Raw genomic sequence first — 24,492 nt, 5'->3', positions numbered from 1 at the left:
ACCCAAGAGAGTATGTAAAGGTGCAAATTTCCAATGATGAATGTCATTATACTGTACACTTAAAATGTACCAATAAAAGGATATACCAAAAAAAAATTGGAAGCATATAAATTGGCTCTCTCTGTCAATGGCTGACAGAGAGAGAGAGAGAGAGAGAGAGAGAGAGAGAGCCCAAAAGACTCTGCATAAGATCTAACTCCAAAATATAAAAGCAATTTCTTTAAAATGTTTGTTGCAATAATTTTTATCATTTACATCCTGCTTTCTTTCTATTCACATGGTTTCAAACTTGTTACAAGCCATTGATAAAGCATCATTATGTGGCCTAGAATACGGCAGCATAATCTTTCTTCTAGGTCCTTTCAGAAGTATATATGCAAAATTATTTTCTTTCAAACCATTCAGAAGAAGTATCAAAACAACATCTAATAATGTGATTTTACAGAATCTATTTATCTTTAAAATTTAAAAAATTATCCATTTGGTGACTAGAAATAATGACACTTGCTAAATGATTATGATCTCCCTTGTCTGTTTAAGTTCAGGAAAAATTATGAATTATAATTTAGATTTTTCAAATAAAGTCTATTGAGGGGTCAGGAATCTGCAATTATTTCTAAAGTATGAATAAAAAGGAATTATTCATAACTATATTACTATTTTATATTTTTTTGGTTGCTTCATCTATAAAACAGTAAAATTCTAATTTCACAATTAGTCTAAATGCCTGGAAGAAATGTATATAATAGTAACATAATCTTGAACTTTTTATTTACATGAACATATATGAAGCTATTATAAAGTGGAATTGTATGGCCCAAATTCTGTTGGCAATGATGAGGTTTATACATAGAATGAACACATTTTTTTAATAAAAGCCAGATGCTGATTATGTACTGGTTTCCTTTGTAATATTTTAATTTTTGTTTACTAATGATCATTTTGTCAATACCAATAATACATTTTCTAAGGGTTTTAATAGAATTTCTGGGGCATTTCCTTCATGTGATCAGAAGGGTGACCTCAGAACAGAGGAAATAGAACTCCACAGAGACTTTGGAAGCTGATCTCAGTTAGTAAAGAACTTCCCAGCCTTCACTTGAGCAGGAGGAGGAAGGTCTCCATCTGGCTGGGTGTTTAATTAGATAATACATAAAGCCTCTTCCTTGCTAAGCAGAAGAGAAAAAAAATGGACTTTTATGTTCTGATGAAATGCCAAGTTTTGCAATAGGATCATCCACATTATTCTCTCAAGAAACCCACGATAGGTAGAATTTAACTCATTTTACACCAATCACAACCAAATCCCAGGTGGTTCCTGAGTTTCTATATATGTGCTTATTAACGAAGAGGTATACCATGTTTTAAAATATTCCATTAAAACAATTTTTATATCCACTTTATGGAGAAGATTTTAGACTAGATTAATATAGCAAAGATAATGTTATAAAATGTCATGTAGTAAAATAAGGAAAATAAAGTGACAGAAGTGTTCACTGTCATACTCAAAATGGGGTAATTAGCAAAACAGGCAGGAAAAAAATTTTGCTACTTTACTCTTCGAAACTAAATCCTAAATGGCCAACTCTTTCATTTACCTAACTCAAGCAGGGATGTATGTAGTCACCATCTTTATTAAGATTTGCAATCAATTGTAATGATGACTTAGGTAACCCTTTGTAGCTCAGGAGCAGAGTTACTGAGTGTGCACACAAGATCTAATTTCTCTGTTTTTGAATGTGAGATAGGCATGACATTTTGCACGTAAACCTTACTCAACCTTTACAAATGAAAGCATCTGACACACAATGATTTGATGCATAATTGATCTCTCCTTAAGCATATTTATATACAACTTGTATTTTCAAAGAGTCCTAAAATAAATAGTAGATGTATATATAACATATAAAATATAGCATTATCTTTATTATCTGAACTAGTTTCTGACTATAAACACAGAGTTAATTTCCAAATAGATAATAGATTTGGGCCATTGATTTTACACCCATATGCTTTGTTTGTCATTGCGGTGCTGCACTAACATTAATTTGTAAGAAAATTATTAGGAGTGAAAGACACAACCTGTGGTCACAAAGCAGCACAAATGTAATGTTTTGGTGAATTACTAGGTAGATGAAAAGAGAGTCCAAATCAATAAATGGGATGGATTATCAGGACCAGAAAAAGTAAGCAAGGAAATAAATAAAGCAAATGCTTACTTTGTTAGTAATAGGGCAAAAATTCACATTGATATGTTAGAGCAACATATGGCATTTTTCTGCCTATTTAATGTTGTGGTATTTAACACTTTCTCTAAAGTCACTATAACACCCTGTGTCTAGAGTGACTTCATAATGGTGTTTATTAAACAATTATAGCCTTGTGTCACTGCTTGTCTCTCTGTACCCTTACTAGATTATAAACTCAGTGAGGACAGGTATACATTATTTTTTAACACTGTGTATGTAAGACTGTGTGGGATACATGCTATTAATTTATTATAATAAATATTTATAATATTTACTTTGTATAAAGTACAGTGTTAGATGCTGAGAATGTTGTAGAGAAACAACCAATTATATTCTTTGTTTTCATAGATCTTATTTAAAGTAAAAGAATTAATCAAAATGTTCAAGTTTACATACAATTACTAATACCATTGACAGATCTCCATAAGTGCTTAATTCTTCTACAAGAAATACACTCTTCATAAAAGTAATAGGAAACCAAAAGAAAAGCCTCAGACAAAATACTCTGTTTTTAAAAGTATAATTATACTTTCTATAAATTTATGGGCAACAATAGTATTACTTTTGTACAGAGAACAATTACAACCATTCTCAAGAAAATTTAAAAATTTTATAAGAAAAGTGGACCTTTTACCTCATTTTCTCTAAAGATTATCAGAATCAAGTAATGAAATACTACAATTATGGAGCACTTAAAGACAATGAGCACTTCTGAAAAGTAGGATTGTTCCATTTTTTAATTTACTATTTTTGTAAACATTAACATCAAATTTCTAAACTTTCATTAAATTAGGAATTTTATCTATTAAAAAAATCATCCCTTCATATGAATATTCTTCTATTAAAGATTTAATACAATCTTTAGAAAAAAATCTTAATGTGGTATTTATGTGAAAACAATTAGAATAACACAAGAGAAGCTTAATCTGTAAACAGAAATGATAACTTTAAATCATCCAGATCCCAGACTAATACAAATATTAGTACATTCTATGGTCTTAATAGCAATAATATGAAGCATTCAAAATCTGTTTTGCACATTTCCTGAGAGCTACTCAAAGTTTCCTTTCATTTCAGCCACCAGTACGAAGATCAACCAATTCTAAGGAGACTTCAGGCATCTTCTCCTAAGTACAAGATGGCACTTCCCACCTGCCAGGGCTTCTTACACCACAGCCCTCCGCAGAGCCCTCCTTCACTTCAATGTAAACTTTGCTCAGTAGGCCCTGGGAGAGAGAGGGGGCAATGCCCAGGGAGCCACCCTTAACCACTGGGAAGACGGGAGGGTGAATGGCTCCCCTTCCATCCCTGGCAGGGCAGTTCTGAGTCACATTTATCAAGTTTCTTACAGACCTCGAGGAACAGAGTCCTACTGGTCCACAGTGGCTGCCAGTGAGATAAAGCATCTTTGTACCTGAGCTCTGCCCTTTCCTGTTTCCTTTGCATTTTCCAACTACCTGCTCCCCAGGATCATACTTAAAACAAATAAACAAATAATAAAAAGCCACTTTTGTATGAGGCTCTGCTTTGGGGAGATGTGGACAGACGTCTTCTCTAAAATAAGAAAATAAGCACTTCCTAAATATCAGTTTATGTCCACCATAATAATTAAACCTGTACGAACATTTGAATAGACTCTTTAGGACTGTTAACCTTTTATGTTGATTATGCCATAAATCATGTGCATTAATGTCCAACTCAGCTGCTAAGAGTTTTTGCTGTATTATTTCTGATAGCCTATTTTGCTTAGTTTCATTAAATTTATTCCGGGAATGTTTTACCTGCTGGGTGAGCAAACTAAGTCTTTTGTGGATTCCTGGCTAGGAGCCCAAAGTTACTAAAACACTTTTGAAAAGAAGGGCTTGTTTACCTACACAGCAGAAAAACTCACTGGGTATTAAGATTGGAAGTAGGGAACTCTTTAACTAGTAAGGTGAAAAAAAATGAAATGCCATTAAACTTTTACTGAGGTAACAGTTTAAAGCTATAAAGGAAGAGAAGATGATCTTTAGATCCTAGTGCCTTCAGTGATCATTTGAAATATAGGAAACTTAACGAGATGAAATAAATCCAGTAGGACTCAGGACTTCCTCACCTTTGTACTTTATTTTATATTTTTAATATGCTGCTTTTTTGCATATCTGTATGACATAGATGCACTGACATTTCCATGGGAAGTATAGTGGAGTATTGGTTGTCATGATCATCTTTCTCATTAAACCATTGGCTTCTCCTCATATTTTAAAATACAAACAAGAACTATATTAAAGTCAGTGAAAAATTTGCCCCAATACATTCACAGGAGCATTTTTATGGGAGAAATAAGTGATAATGACTTTCTTTTTAAGTTTTCTTGCTTATCTCTTTGAAGGCTTTGTGTGATTTAAAGGGATTTTTTAAAAAACAAATGGAAAGACTAATTCTATGATTTACTTCTAGCATTTTGAATCATCCACTCTCTGGAAAGGCAAGATCTAGGTTAAAATCTGGTTGTGACAATTACTACTCAGACAAATGTCTGTAAGCCTCTAGTTCAGTGGTAGCAAACCTACAGCATGTGTGTGTGTGTGTGTGTGTGTGTTTTAAAGGCAAAACATATTAATATGTGAGTTGTTTTTTCTAAACTAAGCCTCAGTATTCAGATTTAATTGTAGTTTGGTACTTTGCAATAAATAAGTGGGCTTAGGGTTGTGGTCTGTGCACTTGTCTCTAAAAGGTTCACCATCACTGCTCTAGTCCCTTGTCTTTGAAAAGGAGATAACAAGTGTCTATCCTTTGAGGTGAATTCTGTACAGTAAGGTTAATTATTTAGCACAGTAAGGATTCAACAAATGCTATTATTCTTCATCATTATCATTATTAATTTTTTTTGTGCTGGGGATCAAACTCAGGACCTTGTGCTTGCGAGGCAGGCAGCAGAACCACTGAGCTAAATCCCTGGCTCTTTATCATTATTAATATAATCATCCTCCTCCTCCTCCTCCTCCTTGTCCTCTTCAAATGTCTAATGACATGGGATAGGTAAAAGCTTAAATTACTTGGAATGCTATCATGAACTTAATTCTTTTCATGATTCTGATTGCAAACTGAATTGGCTAAAAACCAAATCAAATTTTCCTGTAAGGTCAACATCAAATCTAACAATTAAATTTGATTCTTGATTTGGTTCTTATCCAATTCAGTTTATAACTAGAATTGTGGAATTAAGTTCATAAACTGAGATACCACTGAAATCCTATGAGGCAGTAGTAACTCAGTTTTATGGGGAAGGAAATCAATAAAATTCAAATACATTTTCCACAAAGTTCCTAAGTGACAGAGCTGAGACATAAACCATTTCTGTTGAACAATAAAGTTTGTAACTTTCTACTTAATATGGTTTTGTAAATTTCAGTAATCTGTGAAACAAATTCCTCCATAACAACCAATTTTTTTCTACAAATTATCATTTCAGAAAATCTTATTTGCTAAAGATTTTTGCTATTTGAGAATTCTGAATCAAAAAGTTCTTGCCAATCAAAAAAATTTATATTCTGATTACTATTGGAATCACTGGTATCACTGTACAGCTTCACAACTCATATTTTCTTTGTACAGTACTTTGCTGGTTGGAACATATAAAATAGTTAATATATAATTCCTAACATAGGCAAAGATAGTAAATAATTCTGTCATGTTCTTAATAAAGTAAAAAAAATTTAAACTAACTCAATGAGATGGATTATATGTTATATTTTTTATTTTTCATGTATTAGAAATGAATACTATAAAAAATAGCCTGTGGTCCAAAATATGACTTTTCAAACACTGAATGTCTTCTCCCAGAGACACTTTGGATTTATTACAAGGCCTTGTAAGGTCTAGTGAATCTTTCACTCTTTTCCACTTCTTTTCTACTTGCTGTAACAGAATTGTCAGGTCAGTGACTTACTACTGCAAATTCAGCAGAGCCCTTGCAACATTATGTGAGGCACTTTGAGATCAACCCAAACCATAACTTATGGTGCCACAAACAAAAAATAGAACATCAACAACAAAAACTTTCCTGTTAGTCTGCATGTGTCCACTCAGCAAGTGGGTCGCTTTTGTTCCTTGATATCAGAAACATGGCTTTGAAAAAACAGCCAAACCACATCATTTTATTTGATCACACTTTATTCTTCGTATCAGTACTCGATGCCTAGCTCTTTATGTGCCCAACAATGTTCTTAGCACTGAGAACAAAACAGGCCAAATCCTGCCCACATGAGCTAATATTCCAATGACAGATAGAAAGGGGAGCTCATAAGAACTATGGGTGAGAGCAGGCTGCCTGGGGGTTCCGGTACAGGACTGCCCGCCCCCTCACTGGCAAAACCAATGGGAGCCTGAAGTGTATTGTGGAGCCTAGAACTTTGAATCAGAAAACGTGGGTTCTAGATGGTGCTGTGACCTTCTTGGTTACCGACAAGTGAAGTAAATTGTCACATCTTTTTTGGTTCCATTTGCTTATCTGTAAAGGGAAACGATACCAGTTCGAGTTTTCACTTTTCATACAAAAGCAAATCTGAATTGAGTCCAAGTTACTGTGTTAAGGACTCCAAATCTCTTTCTAGTTTCTGTTTTCCAGTTTTTGCTTCTTTAACTAATAAGATAAGCTTTCTTTTTCTACCTGGATAATTCCTGTTGGGATTGCAGGATTCAGCTTAAGAGTTTTGTCTGGTACATTTTGATTTTTGCCTTCATAGAAAAAAATATGAGACATATTGCTACAGTATGGTCTCCTTCCAAGGAATTGTTAGTAAATAGTAAATGAAATAAGATGACCCTTTTAAGGCTGGTGATATAAATTAGCAAAATACTCTCCAAAAATCCTCTAGATTCACTGGCATTTGATAAGAAAGCCTGCCTTGAAAGAGTTTGACTATGACTATCAATACCTTAGATTATATTTTGGCCAATTTTGGTATTATTTGCTACCACATATTTCTCTTTTTATCCCTCCTAGATAAGCCAGTCAGGAATCTCTGTCTTACTTTTTTCCTTGTAATTGAGAGACAATGTTTGATACAGCCACATGGGGTATATCATGATAATTCAATATATGTACGCAATACATAATAATGAAATCAGGGTAATATCTTTACTCTTAATAATTAGCTTATAAATGCCCAAAACACTAAGCACAAAAAATATCATGTTAGTTGTCACATGAATAAAAAAGACAGTAGATTAAAAAAGAAATGTGAAAACATGGTCACATATTTATGAACAAATGTATCTAATTTGACAAAATTTTAACGTACCTGATAGCTTTCCACTATTTTTTCTACAACATGCTTCCAATGAACTGAAATCTCGGAAGATGATAAGACTTTGACGCCCACATCAGTGGGAGCTTCATTGGGGGCTGAAATTTGATGATAACATTAGCTTTATATAAAGAAATTTGAATAATAAATTAGAACCATAATTTAATATTTCTAAAATAAAATAAGTTCTGAAATTTTATCTTTCTTATTTTTACTAATGGTACTTTTCCCAGAGTGAGTGGTGACATGCCTATACATATTCAGACACAGGGACGTCGATGTAGATGTACACATACACCCACACACTTTTACCAAATATAGCACACTTCATGGATATTTATGATATCTGTGAGCAAGAATTGTACTAATTTTTTTATTTCTTTCAACAGATATGTTCAACAAATCCCACTGATGCAAATTAAAATTAATTTAGCAGTTCTGCCTTACCAAAATAACATTGGGTATTATAGAAAATTGTTCACTATAATTAATTTTATCTGACTTGCTATTTATATGAAACAAAGATACATGAAATATTTAATAAAAATTCCCACTTTTATGTTTAAGCTAAAGTTTAAAAAATGGCTTTACGATCCTTTGAAGCCAGTTTTGACGTCCACTATTTCTTGGGCTCAGGAAAGTGTTTGTCTAATCTTCTAACTGGGCATCAAATCAAATATGTATCAAAAAGACCTCTGTTGAGGAAAAAGTAATTTACATCCCTAATGAAACTGACACAAAGAAACCAAGAAAGCCTTTAAGCAGGGTGATCAGTTTTTATTGTCTTTCATTCAAAAGCCATAATCCTATTTAATGTTTAAAAATTTTTACACATGAACACTGTTGCCTTCCCAATCAAGGTGCACATGGAGTGAGCATTATGATTGATTTCTTAGCAGTAGAAGAAAAGATTAACAACTTATACAAGTTTCAGCACATGCAAGTCTTATGAGAGTCATTAAATACTTAGGAAAGGAATATAATTAAACACAAATGGCCATGAGTAAATAGAGGGCAAGTACTGTCTTCTGCATAAAAGCTGTTAGCATCAAATGAAGGAATAAGAGGTTGATATTAGATGAAAAGATAACTTGTAAAAGATCATAATGTATACCTAAAATGTACCAATAAACTCATTTAAAAAAAGATAACATAAAAAACTTTTAACTTTCCTTTTCTCTGAGAGATATATTTGCTGTTTTCAAATTATTAAAATTGAGTCAGACATAGAGAATATAAGATTTATACTAAGATCTCTTCCGCTAGTATTTGATTCCAAATTTAAATTATTTCAACTTCTTATTCCTTTATTTTGTTGAGCTAAATGACTCATAGAACCGCTTTGCATGTTTGTAAGTTAAAATAATTTTCATTGTATATAATTAAAATATGCAATATGATGTTGTGGGATACATTCATGTATACCTATATTTATATGATGAACTGGTTTGTTTCTACTGAAAGTACAGATGAGATGATTTGAATACATGTTACATTTTAACAAATTTTACAGCTAACAAGTCTATGGCAGAACATGTGTGAGAATTTCTATTGAGTTCCAAGAGATAGCAGTGTTTATTTTAGAGTGAAACATAATGCAAATCAATAGCTACAGCACAGTGCTTTTTCTCTAAGAGGACAGAAGTGTAGCTCACATAGTTTTAATTTCTGAACTTCTGTATTCATGTGTCCCACACATGTGCCACTACTTGGACAAAGGTAAATGTGTCGGTCAGAAGTCAAAGGGATCTTGATTTGCTTTTCTATGTCTTAATTATTTACAAGGTGTGCATGAGTAAAGAGAGGTAATATGGAAGTTTTCCTTTTTGATGAAAATATAAATAATACAAAACTTATTATTTTAAGTAGAAAATGACAGAAAATAATGTTTAATTTAACTATGCCTCATCTAAAAGTGTGCCATCTAGCTATATAAACTCCTCTATGTTCTGTTGGGTTAAAGTGTCTAGAAATGCACAGAGAGCCATTACCAGTATTGATTTTTTACCCTATGTGGCCTATAGGATAATTTTTTCTCCTTCTAAGGAAAAATAACTTTCTGATCCCTTTTCCGTGTAATTATATCTAGATTCCCTTTCATAATATTCTAGTATTCTATTGCAACAAAAATTACATGAATGATAAAATTATAAAAACCTTGGGCTAAAATTTGAGACAATTTTACAAGTAATATATATGTTTTAGAATTTTTAAGTACTAGACTTCATGAATACATAGGCATACTGAAGTTCCAATCAAATATGGAGAATTGCTGGCTATAAAGTTACAACTAAGAGGCAAGCAACAGAAGTCCCAAGCAATGACTGCAAGGATGGAAAAATATTTATAATTATTTTTGTCATTTATATGGGGAGACTGATGTAAATTTGGGTCAAAATTATACTCATTTGCTAAATGCATTATACTATAAAAAGATCTTTGAAAATAAGGCCTGAAAGAAAGCAAATTAAATGCCTACCAGAGAATTCCTCTGTCAGTAAGGTTGTTCTTTTACCTACCATCTTGTGCTGAATAAATGACAGCTATAAGGCTGTACGGTCCATCGCCTTTGTTGTTGAAGGCTTTAACTTTGACTTGAAATGCCGTGGAAGGGCTCATGGTTTCATCTTTATGGACATATCGGCCAGTGTCTGGATTAGTAACTGTAACTTTTTTCCATTCGTCTCCATCAAATGGCTTAAATGCCACTATATAACCAAAGTTGTTGCCATAGTGGTATTCTCTGGACAAAGGCTAACCGAAGTTAAAATATTAAACAGGTTTCAGTGATACAAATGACAGGGGGAAAAATCCTGTGTGAGTGAAGTTACACATGGAAGCATACTCTTGGCAAAAACATACTTAGTTCATAAACTAGTACTGGTTTAGAGGGCCAGAGTAAAACATTCTGCATGTACGATGAGCTCATTTAGCAAGTAGCAACCCTGTTAATCCTTAAAAACTCTGGATGCTCCCACCCAGAGCTTTCCTACTTGCCTCTGCCTGAAATGGGCTCTTAGATGACATATCCTTCCCTCCTCTCATTCTTAAGATGTAGAACACTCACCTGATGATGTTTTCCACATCATCCGCAGAATCTGCCATTTCAAGATTTCTTCCACAACACTCAAGATCCTACCTCCTTGTTTCATCTCTACTCTTTAACGCTACTCTAATCTAACCCTACATATTTTATTTACTTATCTACTTCATTTTCTTTCTCAATGACTAGAATACAAGATGTATAAAGGTAGAGTTTCTGTCAATTTCCTTTTCCTTTTCAACCCTCGCACCTAGTACTGGGCCTCAAACAATACATATTTAATGGATGAATAAATACATTTCTTTATAATTAAAAGACAGTGGTAAGAGAATGATTCAGTGTTCTGGAACAGTGGGGGTGAACCTATGGCATGAGTGCCACAGTGCGCTGTTTGTTATCATTGAAAGTTCTAAAGGTTTGCCATCACTAGTTTAGACTATATCATAATAAAAACAGTAAATACAAATAAAACAGAGAAGGTGATGAGAAAGGGAAAATACTGTACTCATTTGTAGGAGTTTGGCTTTGGGCTTCTGCTAACTTTAATACTCCAGCAAGTGCTCACTTCTGCATCATTTACACTAGACCTTAATGAGTGCCAAATATTTCTGGAGTCAAACAGTTGACTACTTAATCTTCTACGCTAACAGATCCTTGAGTCTAGAAAACTTTTCTGCACAGGAATACCCACTAACCCATAAGTCAGATGACATCAAGTATGTATTTAAGAAAAAAAGTAATTTATTCTTGTTTGTGAATAAAGAAGTCTCTTTGATTTCCAATTTATTTAGGGAAAGATAATAGATTTGAGGTAAAGTGTAGATAAAGCACGCTGTCACAGGTGCAATTTATTAGCTTACCGCCCATGTTATCGTCAGCTCTCTGTTGCTTCCACCCCCGCCTCCTACATCTGAAGGAGCCACATTTGGTGCTGAAACAAATAAACAAACAAATGTTAGAACAACAACAAAAATAAAGGCTATGTATTTTTTTCTGATGGTAGAGTTTTATTTACCACAGAAGCTGTGAATTTTTTCTTTCCCTAGGGAAAACAAACCATGCATGATCCACTCAATTATAATAACAATGGCTCACAGTAGCTAGAATAATTTGTTTTGCTGCCAAAACAAAAATGGATTTGCTGCCAAAGGAAACATGCCAGCGTCTGTCAGCAAAGGAAAGTGAAACAAATTGCCCTACCATCTTTTTCTTTTGGTGTCCTTCCATGCAATATGATTTTTGGAAGATGAGATACACTGTGCTGGAAACTATTTTATGGCTCTTACTTTTAAACCCTGTAATCTTCTTACAACTTATTGTTGTGTCACTTTCATGCTTCATTCTACAAATAAATGTTACACATTGGCATTAGCATCAGGTAAGGTTTCCCCACATAATGGGAAACATGAGAAACCTAACAAACCTCACGTTGTCTATTGTGCTGTCACTTCCCATTCCCCAGTCTCCTCCGGAACCTGCCCTGTCAGTGACTCCAGCTCTCTTCTTCCCCATCCTCCTGTATCATCCCTCAGTCTCCATCTCTTCTGGAAAGGCTACTCAGGCTCTCGCCCAAGAACTTTCCAGTACTACTACTTTCCTCTTAATCCCCAAGCCATCACACCCTTTCCTGTCACAAAAGTGCCTGGAAGCATTGATATACAACCGTGTCTGTACTTCATAACTGCTTTGTAACAACCCATGAACTGTTTCTACTTCATATTCCTGAAATCACTCTTTCAAAGATCATAAAACTTCTTTAAACTGCCAAATTCCAAGGCCTCCCTTTTCGTTTATCTCTCTCCGTGATAGCCCCTCAGAGTAGGCCTGTGTCTTCTTGGATTTTTAGACTTAGGCTCTACCTGGAGGAGTACAGATAAATAAACGTGGTCTGCTACCTGCTACCAGCCACATGGGATAAGGTCCATGTCTCCGTAGAGAACCTACATTTTCCCATGTGAATGTGATGGTTCAGTGTGAGATATCACCCAAATCTGTTAATACTCCAAAGAAATGAAATATCAATTCTTCCAGAATCTCTTCCCACAGGATATAACCACATCATCCTTAGACTGCTCCCAGCAAGGTGACATTTACAGAATTTCAGGTCCTAATAATTAATTGTGATTCAAAAGACATACTTCAAAACTTCCTTGGTCATGTAAGTTCTTTGCAAAATGTGAACATTAATTGTATAGAAACAAAAACGCACAATTTTCTTTATTCTAATAAATCTATATGATGACTTCCTTTCCTCATATAGAAATCAATATGAAGTATGAGAAAATTTAATTGACTCTTTAACTGTTACCACATGAGTACTGGAAGATAAAATTGAGTACACAACAGTGTTAAAAGATAAATTATTTGTAGCTCTTCAGTTAAAATACATATAAAAGGTGTTATATTAAAATAACTCTGGCAACTCATTTAACACCATAACTCATATTCTAAGTTGGCACTCTACATGCTATAGAAAATATGTTGTCCTATAATCAATGAATAAAGCAACTTTTATTCATTTAACTCTGAATACAGGCATAGTGGTCACAAGCAAATAACCTCAAAAATAACTCTAAAATAATTTATTATGCTATAATTTTTTGAATAGCACATTGCATCCCTAAGTATATTTGCTGAGACATTTCATTGAGATGCTTTTCATTATAATCAGTTTTAACCTTTTTATTTAGTACAAAGCTAAAAATAGCATGTTTGCATTATTCAAATAAAATTTTTCTACTTTATAATGTTTGTTTTATGTACCTTTGAAAACACATCAAAGATCACCCATTGAGCTCATGTTGAGGAAAATAAGACAATAAATAAAGGCAAAGAAATAAAGGTAATTGTATTACTTACTAAAATACTTTTATATCTTTCTCATAGAAATTATTGACTTAATTTCTCCCATTTAGCTTTGCACATTCAAGTGTAGTCTTAGTACATTAAGGTTTTTTTTTTTTCTTCACACATGAAACTGACACCTAACATCCAAGTTCGAGAATAGAGCTGAGGCAGTTGGGTGCTGTGTTTGTACACAGTCATGCTGACACAGGCGGAGCTGCCACACTGTTATTTTTTCCAGAGAAGTAAATCACCCTAAGCACAACGAAGCTTATTTAACTTCAGGCTCCCGGGTGTTTAACAGAGAACAAACTAAGCATTATTTAAATGATAAATCATTAAAATGAATTTTTAAAATACAGAAAAAACATACTAAATTATTAATCATAGGTAAACAATATTTATAATTTTACTGTAAAATGTTAAAAAGAGTGAGATGCTATAACTTGCCCTCTGCTGTCATTTCAGTCTCATAGTGATTCCTTTGTAATGTTTATGAGTGTCTCTACATTGCAGTCATGGGTCTAAAAAGTTTTAAGAAAGAAAATCAAATCAATGTCATGACTATCCTTTCCTATGAAAAGAAACTAATATTGTCAAATTTTCCTTTTAGATTTGAATACTTAAATAATTTATATATAACTCCTCTTTGGAGTTTGGACTTTAACAATGTACAAAATTGGTATATAATAAATCCTAAATTATGATAATCATAGTGCATATAATCATTGGCCATTGATTTAAAATATAGTGACTACTTATTTCTTGTTAATTATTGCTTTAGCTTGGATAGTCATTTTTTAGAGATAAAAAAGTAAAACATGAATGTAAATTTTCAGTTTACTTTCCACCACAATTTCATTGTGGCTTAAAACAAAATTTTAGTAAGATATTCAGAAAGGTTATATAAGCAATGTCTAGAAAGGCAAAGGGATTGGTCTAATACTTGCTTTCATTCTATCTTTATATATACATTCTTAAGCACCAAGATGTGTAATTCTGAAAAGGCATTAATATCAAATAGATGACACAATATTTGGATATTAAAAGACAGTAGTTTAGTAGTTCCTGATGTCTCTTAATGAGATGCTGGTTTGGTTCCATGGTGGAGCAGGTTGCTGATACTTGCATGCTCTGTGTTAAATTGATGTTCTTCCCATTGTTAAGTTAAAAAAAAAAAGAGTCCAAGATAGATCACAACAATATTAATGTCTTAATGTCTTTCTTGGTAGAAATTTTAGGCTTTTTATTATTCGTGGCTTTGTTTTCAAGTAGGAAATGTAAATGAGTGGAGCAGGGTAAGTTTGTTATTTCCTGAATGGAACAATAATCTATGTAAGTGACCAGGAGAAAGTGTTCAGATGGATAGGAAAAAATGGTGTAAACTGAAATAATTATGATGTACAGTGGAAGTCTAATGAAGAATCCAAACTAACTATGGGTTGTTTATTTAAAATAAGTAAACAAATTAACACTTTCCGGTTTACCTTTTTCTATATATGGAAAAACAAAAGCATCTAATGCATGTGTTAAATTCATTTTCAACCAAAAAATATATGAGGTAATAGACTCTCTAAATCATGTGAATTTCACTGTTCCTTTGATCATTCCTTCTCTTTTCATTGCCTGCTATTAACTTCCAATTGTGAGAAACTTCAACTTTATCTCTTTTTCTTTTCCAAATAATTTTCAGTACCAGCAATGGCCACTGTGCTGTGCTGAGCACTAAAGATAACATGGATATAATCTAATTCAAGTCCTACAGATGCTGTCTTTATAGGTGTAGGAATTAAATACATTTAACTGGGTTTAATTGAATGTGTAGAATATTATTAATTTTATAAGTTTGCTGACTATATGAATGATCCCTGCTTAATAACACATGCATTTAAAATTTAGAAATTGTTTTTTACATACCTGACCTTACCTAACACTTAGATCAGTGCTTCCAAGTATGTAGAGAAGTAGCTTTACTCTCATTGTGTAGGAAAAGAAAGGAATCCTCAAAACATTAATTACCTTGTCCAACTTACATTGCTCCTGTGTAGAGAAGCTACCAACTTTAATTCAGGTCTTCTGATGGTTTAAAAATCTATACTCTTTGCTTCTTTAAAAAATGATTTATCTATTAAATTATTAATGACAACTAAATGTAACATACCAATTTACCATCTACAAATATGCTCTAGGTAGCAGTGCTCTCCTTTATTAAACATGTTTTTTAAAAGAAAGAAAAAAATGAAATAAAGAACAAAACACAAATAGAGAAAACTAAATGAAAGAGCAGATCGCTTTAACAGAAATGAAGTTAAGAGTTCATATATAATATGAAACTGTTGATTCTGGTATTGTAATTTTTCTTCTTTTCCACCAAGATTGGCTTTAACTTGCAAATAAACACAAAAGCTGTCAAAATAAACCTAAATGTACCATTTTAGGATATCAACTCACCAACTGCATCTGCATAGCTATTAGCTCTGGGAATATGTCTTATAATGACACATTATTGCAAAGGACACTTTTGTTATCTCTTTCTTACAGCCAAAATTAAAATGCATTACTAACACATTCTCTAATTCTTCATTAGGGAGCATTCATTTCATAATGCACTTGTCCGAGTCCAAAGAATACACTCAACTGTGCTCTGGAATCTTAACATTAAATAATTGGACAGATAAGGGTACATGCAGCCTTGGATAATGTCACCTCTTTCGATGAGCATAATGAGGCATGGGATCAACCTTTCCATCAAATGGGAACCAGCTTTCATCCCACACCACACACGCAGCATCTCTGAAAGAGTTCTTGTAATGGTACAAGACAAGTATCCCCATTTAAAAGGTATTTTTATTGTCCTGTAAGAATGAAAAAGGTAAATATTGAATTTTATGCATATTCAACTTTTACAAAACAAGTTAAAGAAAAAAATGACAAAGAGAGATTCTACTGAAGTTTAACTCATGATTATTTGTCCAAGATGATTGAAAAATTGCACAAAATCATATGAACTTTCTTCTGTTACATTTATAAAAATGGAAATATAGGGCCGGGGATTTAGCTCAGTGGTTCTGCCGCCTGCCTCACAAGTGCAAGGTTCGGAGTTTGATCCCTGGTAAAAAAAAAAAAAAAAATGGAAATAAACCTCCTAATGAGATAGCCAAGAACAAAGTAGACAGGAGACTCTATTTTTAAAAGCGTATTAAACTTTAAAGTGAACATTAATACCATAATGAATTTTATTGAGCAAATATTATCTAATCACAGTGTTGATTATGTTTATCATAAAAATATTTATAGATGATAAAAAAATTCTCATTTAGAGATGAGAAAATTGATGCTCAGAGATGTTAAATAACATGCTTCCAATCACAGAACTTTTAAATGATGCTAAAATTTCACCAGAGACTCAATGGCTTGGAACTTTAACCCTACATGCTGTCTTCAGAGAGTGTAGACGCAAACCCTTCAGAATTAGAAAGATCTGGATTTGAATCTCGATTCTGCCTTCCATTATATTCCATTATAATTATCCATGGATATATTCTTAACTTCCTCATCTGTAAAATTAGGACTAATGCTAATTACATAAACTTATTGTGGGAAATAAGTACATCAATGAAGTACAGAAATAAGCACTGTGTGCAACCACATATAACAAGCATGTAAACTGTGGTAGCCCTCAAATTTGATTAGTAAACTATCTTGAAATGTTTTCTGATGATAGATCTATAACATAGAGGTTTTAAGATTTTTATTTATTCAAAATAGAAATAAATGAATCATTTCATTATATTGCTACAGAGCAATACCTGGTGCTGACAATAAGACTGTTATCATTTCATATTTGTGTTTGTTGAGCTGGCCCTGATCACATTTAAACAAAGTTATTTTCTACTCACACTAGAGAGAGAATAAATTCCTTAATAAAACTCACTTGAGCAAAAGTAACATAAAGGGAAATGTCTCGAAAGTTGATTCCAAGAAGTTGGTTGCCACAATTTAGGTTTGATATCACAATAAAACAAGTTTTTCCCAGCATTTAAAACACTGAGGTTGAAAATTCAGTGTTTCATGCAAATGCAAGTACATTATTACTTCTACATATGATACTAAATATAAAGTATATTCATAGATGAAAGACATATTGCATCTCTCTGGATTGTTGGGCATTTAGTTGCTTTTAAAACACATTTGATTTCATCAGTTTTACTTTGAGATTAAAACAACTTCTAAGAGGGTTTAAAGGGAGGGGAGGGGATTGGGGAAAAAAGAAGAATCAAGATATATTATGTTCAGGGCCGGGGATTTAGCTCAGTGGGTCCGGCGCCTGCCTTGAAAGCACAAGGTTCCGAGTTCGATCCCCGGTACCAAAAAATAAATAAATAAAAATAAAAATATATTATGTTCAGATACGTATTCTCAATGATGAATGTGATCATTTTGTATACCTTAATTGTACCAATAAAATTAATTTTAAAAAATAAAAATAAAACAACTTCTAAGAAATCTTTCAGCAATTGTGTCCAAGTGGTAAGCCTACATAAACCAATCATTCTCTGACATAAAGATATTGTTTGTAACAAAATTCTTAGAAGAAAGAGGTAGCTGTACAATGCCAAAGAAAAGTACCTCCCCTCTGTGAACAATTTTCACTTCAAAAAATGGGATTCAAAAAAGATTTAGTTCACATTGTATCAGTGAAGAGATCACAGAAAATTATTCAAACTCAATGAGATTTTTTTAAAGTCTTGATTTCAGATAGGTATCTTATAACATTTTAAGTGAAATATTTGCTTAGACCAACTTAATAACTCAGTATTTTACTGTAATTTTATTTGGAAAATGAATGATGGTTACATCAAATCAAGTGCACAATCTCTCACTGTGAAATTATGTGGTCAAAACCACCAGTCGAGTCATGCCCCATTTTCTTTTCCTTTGAGAAACTGTGTTCAGTCTGTCATACATAAAAGAAGCCTCTATTACATCTGTAGGTGGTTCTAGGAAGTAATAATAATTAAAAAACAAACATAAGGATCCTAACTATGTAGTATTTGTATTTTATACATCTTCAACTTAGATTACCTCCATTTCCTACTGAGATTTCTGTGAGGTAAAGAAAAGTGATCACTTGTTCATTTTGTACATGGGTATGCTAAAACAAAAAATTATATTTAGGTCATAGCTGACTTCACAGTTAAGGATGAAATTCGAACTTCTAAGAGAATTCTAATGCAGGTTATTATCATGAATGAGTTTTTAGAGTTCTGTTTTAAAAGCTGCTCTAAAGAGAGAAAGCTTAGTGTATGAGAAGAGGTGTCATACTGATCTGGATTCAAATTTTCAACCTTGCAAGTAGGTATATTTGTTCAGGTAAACTAGTGTCTCTGGGTCTTGTGCATATTAATGAGCTCAGGGATAGTAAAATGAACCCACATAAAAATAGTATTATGAGGTTTAAATAAGTGCAGGTGAAAATACAGTTCACAGACCTAGTATTTAATGTTCTTTATTTCCAAATTATCATTTTTAATTCGTAAATTATAAGAAACTACATAAATTCTATGTAGAAGTTAGGCCAAGGTACGGAGGTAGCCAAAAATGTGGATAAGTAATATTAAGAGATCACAGTAGGATTTTAAAGGCTGTCATCCTGCTTGAAATTCTTTCCTCCAAACAAAGGACTAAAGTTTGGCAACATGTAGTCAAAATAAACAAACTCAAGGGGCCTACAAAAAATTATTTTTGATAGACAAGGAATAATTAAAAGACAGCTATCATTACAATGAAAACATTTTCCCTTAGATCTACAAGGGAAAAGAGAAAAGGAAGGAGATATTTCTGGTAGTAAAGAGCATTTAAATAGTGTTGGTATTTAGGGTAAAATGTGAACAAGAATCGTGAACAGTAAGGCTGAGGTATGATAAAAGTATATATTTAGCGTGACATCTAATGTTAAAAGAATGCATCCTAACTATTCTTGGGGATGCTGATTCCCCCACTGGTACATTCTGGAGTCCTCAGCCCTGCATCTTCTCACCTCCTTGGCCACACTCTCCGTTCACCTGGGAGTTCAGTTATAAATGTCTGTGGTATACAAAAAAGTGAACTTTCTAAATCATAGAACGTGTTTAATCCAGAGTCTGCCTGGTTAAGATTCAGAATTTTTCATTAAGCACTTACCAGTCCAATTATGAAAATACAGAATGACCAAAAATTGCATTTTTCATTAATTTTTATAAGAGAACAGAACAGGAAATATAAAAATGACAATCTTATCAAATTTATTCAATACAAGAATAAATTGGTTGAAATGATACCTGCGCGAGTGATGCTCGGGATGGTCAGTGTGTAAACAAACGCGCTGCCAGAGTTACATCGGGGTAACTTTTAAGTGGTTAAAATCTGTATTCTAAATACCAACTTCATTTAAATAGCCTTTGGCAGAATAGTCAGTGGTGCCAATTTATCTCTGTCTCTACCTCAATTATGTAAAACTATCCATAAACTTTTTTTATTTCCTTTTTTGAATCTTGGCTGTCTTGACGAAGAATGTACAGGTGTGAAATATATACACACACATACCCTTTTTCAATAACTCACTTACCTCCGAGCATTATTTATTTCCAAATTCATTTCTCTCTATATTAAAGTGGCCCTGTATTTATAACGCTTTTAACATTTAAAAAGTTTTTTTACATACCGGCACCATCTGTTTTTATTCTGTTTGATGGTATACTGGGCTCGCCCATACCCAAGGTGTTAGTGGCTAACACACGAAATTCATATTCCATCCATGGGATTAAATCCACTGCTCTTGCTGCCTCCATATTTCCTTCAATGATTGGGGGATCTAAATAAAATAAAGATCAAATAGATATTATCAGTTGGCCCAATTATTTTTATAACCCCCCTTTTCATTTTACTTTTGAAGAGAATGACACATATTACATTGAAATGAAACAAAAATAACAACTAAGAGTTGATAAAATGTTAAGTTTAAAGAAGTAAGAGAATGATTATCAATAAAGAATAACTGGACCGGGGATTTAGCTCAGTGGTTTCGCCGCCTGCTGCTCAAGCACAAGGACCCGAGTTCGATCCCCAGTACCAAAAAAAAAAAAAAAAGAATGACTAGAGTGATACGCATAGGTGTAAGGCATTTAGTAAGCCTGAGGTGGGGCTGAATAGGAATTCTAACAAGCTCCCAGGCCACCCCCACACTGCACCTTCAGGGAGCACACCTGTTCTGGAGGTAGAACCTAGAAAGACTTCCTGAGGTATGGGTACAGCTGGGGCAAAACCTTTACCCACTGCTGCTACCATCTTCTGTGAGTAGAAAATATTTTACTACTATGCTAAAAAAGGATACTTTTTATAACCCTTTATAGTTAGTTTTGTATGTTTATATTTATGTCATTTGGAGCAGTGATCGTAAGTATTATAATTAAGTACTGGTCAGAATTCATCCTCCTAGATACAAATGGGTGATTGTAAATTATGGATAAGATATGACCTGGGCTTATTTAACTGAGATATGGTATAATAAAAAATATACACTCAAGACAAGGGTACACCTTACTTTAGGTTCTCTTCAAATAGTTCCACATTTTAAAAAAATTAACATATACATATGCATGTAAATACCTGTACACTACTTGGAAAATTTATTTCTTTGGACTTGTCTATACTCATTATGTTAAACTTTGGGAATTTTTATCTGGAAATGCATACCATGAATATGCAGCATTTAAAGAGGTTGTACTCATTTCTATAATGAATGCACAGCATTCCGGAGTCCAGCTTCTACTTTTGAACAAATCCTGTATGGGTTAGACTGTTTCAGGTCTCACTCTGCTATGAGTTTTACTCTTCTGGACATTAATCCTGCCATGTGTACTCTTACTTTATTATGGACTTGTCCTATAGATTTTACATATATTTGCTGACTTTCTGATTAAGTTTGTCTTCACCTTCCCTTCTGTTTTCATCCTGCCTCTTTCACTCATATGCCTTCTACCTTTCCTTCATATAAAATCAGAATCTATTTCAATTCATATGTATATGTATAGAGACTCAGGTAAACAGAAGAGGGAATGGGACTTTTTGAATTGTGAAGATCTCTGTATAGGTTAAAGGAAAAAATAGAGCAGAGCAGAGCAGATTGTTACTACATTGAGTAGTTTCTTTTCCCCCAGGACACTGTTTAATGACTTTGAGGCCATAACAGAAAAGAATCCATCATGAACTAAACAGTGGCCCCCAAAGATACACCCATGTCTAAATTACCAGACTCTGTGAATATTATATTATTTGAAAAGAAGATCTTGGCAAACCTTTTTAAATTAGCCTGTAATTAAGGATTGTTGGATAAAATCATCCTGAGTTATCTGAGTGGGCCCCAAGTCCAGTGACAAGTGACCTTTTAAGAGACATAGAGGAAAGACACTTATCACAAAAAGGAGACAATGTGACCGGAGACAGTAACAGCAGTGATGTAACCCTAAAATAAGAAATGTTTGGAGCCGCAAAAAACTGGAAGAGGCAACAAATGAACATTTGGAGAGGGTATCTGGAAAGGGTACAGCCCTGCTAACACTTTGACTTTGAACTTTTGGCTTCAGCTATGAGAGTAAATTTCTATTGTTTGTGGAAATCAGTTATGCCAGTCCTATGAAAATAACAAGGAAACTTGAAGAAGCAGACGGAACTACTATTTTTCAGTTTGTGATTTTGGGTTTGGGGAAATGAGTGAAAAAATATTGTGGAAGGCTCAAAGAGGCAATCTGAACAATTCGCCTTCTTCCCATGCTGTAAAACCTCAGCACTGTTTGAGTGCTTAAAGAATGGAAATGCTGGAAGCATTTCAAATGCCTCAACTTGCCAAAGATATGGTGTTCTTGTGATGGTCAAGGCTATACTGAGGCTTTTCCAGGCTGGAAAGCGGTGAATAGGCCTGAGCAGGTGTATGCTGGCCAGAACAGGACGAACCAGCTGGATGTGCAGTGGAGACTGATTTTAAGTGCATATGAGGATCCAGGATGAAAATACCCTGAAACATGTGGAAGATCAGGGATTATTCACAGAGTAGAGAGCTGTACTTGGCCATGAGGAATATTTAGAGGAATGGTGGGAGATAAGCCAGGAAAAGTCAACTGGAGCCATTGTATGATAGTATTTGAATTCCAACTAAGGATTTGGCCTTTGACTTTAGTGACTAAGATGAAAAACATAAAGAAAAATAAGCAAATAGCCTTGGAGTTCCTACTCAGATAAGGTAGACCCCAGTGAGAAGCCCTGCCAGGGATGCAAACGTTCTTCTAATATGAGAGTAGGAATTGAATATTAAAAGATGGACTCAGAATGTGCTTTCTGCATGACTACAGAAGAAATCTGAAACCTATACATTAAAATTATTAATACTCCCTACTAGGATTACCAATGACTTAAAAATTGCTCTTTTTAGAACAAAACCAATTATAATCATTTTTGCCAATTTATTTTAACATCAGTACTTATGAGAATATAAATATCAGAATTAGACATGTTTTGGTAGATATTTCTATTACTGCTGTTGCAGAAATCTCAGAAAGAAATACACAGAGACACAGAATTCAGATAAAATAATAAAATTTCTTCTCGTGAATGGACAGGAATGCCAGAAACCAGTCTGGCCAATATCCACTGGCCCTTTGTTCAGCATTTCCCTTTTTATATCCTTTTTAGCCATTATCTCATCCCTAGTGGTCTTTGATATGTAAATACAATCCAGTTCCTATTTACAAGTCACAGACACAAGATAGGCCATGTACATTGTAAATTCACCCTGGCATGGTAACTTTGTTAGGCTAATGAAGTTACTGGTTAGAGTCAGATAATCCTCACCTTAAACAAGGAGTTACAGGAAAAGCAAATCTTAAAAGAACACATTACTTATTTTGCTTCTACAACTACCTTAATATTCAATCTATTAAGTTATCTAAAACTTTTCCGTATCACTGCCTCAATTAAAAACTATCTTTTGACATACAAGGTATAACTTAGCAAAATGACAAGCATGTAGCATTTCTAAAACAAGAAAAGAAGAGAAAAGAAAAGGACCAAATGTTAAAAGTAACTCTTCTGACTTGTTTTCAGTCCTCTAGAGCCAGGTGGGACTTTTCACCCATTCAATATCACCAAGACAGGAATTAAAGGCTTCATCTCTCTCCCTGAAAAGTTTTTCCCCAGCTCCAATCTTCAATCAAGTAGACCACATAATCATTGCAACAAGAACTCTAAGACTGGCTGCATCTCCAGCAGGTCCAGATTCAAAATATTTCTCTTGCATCTTTCTTATGTTTTCATGGCTATCATTTGTGGACATGGACATGTTTCTTCTAACTCTTATGCATGATTTCTCACACTTCAGGGCCTAGGGTATCTACAGAAAGATGTTTTGCAAATAGAAGAATAAATATTTGTAAAAACAATGTGCAAGTAAAATACAAATAAAAATTTTACATTTATTTAGAATAGATAATGTTTGCATGCAACAGGTACCATTTTGGGGATAGCAATCACTTTAGTGTCTCCTTCATCCCTAAGTTGGGAAGTCTACTGGTAAAAGAGAAGGAGGGCACTCCTGTACTCTGCCCCACCACAAAACATCCAGTGCCCTACTTCGTCTAATCAAGTGTAGCCTTTTTTTCCATCCTTTTAAGTTAGCTTTCATTCTCTTCAACTGAGATGATCCTTTCTGATTTCTCCTTTCCATTGCTAGTGTGTATGCTCATAACAGGGTTTGCCTCCGATCGATACATATTTTGTATCTGTTTTATTCTGATCCATAGAAGTGGACTTATATCTCATGCAATCTTCTCCTATTCCTCTAGTCCTGGAAGGCACTATTGGATCTTTGTTTTTTTCTTCTTTATTTCTTTATTTCTTTATTTTTAGGTCAGTTAGGTCAGGAGCAGAGACCTGCTCCCAGCAGAAATCCGCTTTGCTTTGGAAGCAGATTTATATCCCAAGCCAAATGGAGGAGAAGAATGGCCAAGAGAAGTGGGTCTGTGTGTGCCCTCTC

The 24,492-nt window shown here is 33.7% G+C and overlaps 1 protein-coding gene across 9 annotated transcripts in view; it reads right to left on the bottom strand.

Moving 5' to 3' along the window:
• The window catches only part of Cntn1 (contactin 1), a 446,523-nt gene that overhangs the window by 35,491 nt on the left and 386,540 nt on the right, over positions 1–24,492 (bottom strand). For all 9 annotated transcript variants that reach the window (XM_004874004.4, XM_087199964.1, XM_087199970.1 and 6 more), the window contains 4 exons: positions 20,131–20,280; positions 11,444–11,514; positions 10,060–10,294; positions 7,535–7,638 (listed from right to left, as the gene is read on the bottom strand). In XM_004874004.4, the coding sequence (XP_004874061.1) occupies positions 7,535–7,638; positions 10,060–10,294; positions 11,444–11,514; positions 20,131–20,280 (560 nt within the window). The remainder of the gene's footprint in view (positions 1–7,534; positions 7,639–10,059; positions 10,295–11,443; positions 11,515–20,130; positions 20,281–24,492) is intronic.

The sequence above is a fragment of the Heterocephalus glaber genome, unplaced genomic scaffold (assembly GCF_053883595.1).
Source record: "Heterocephalus glaber isolate CG9 unplaced genomic scaffold, H.glaber_assembly_v1.0 deba00001733, whole genome shotgun sequence".
NCBI lineage: Eukaryota > Metazoa > Chordata > Mammalia > Rodentia > Bathyergidae > Heterocephalus > Heterocephalus glaber.
This window is presented reverse-complemented; position numbering and strand designations above follow the sequence as displayed.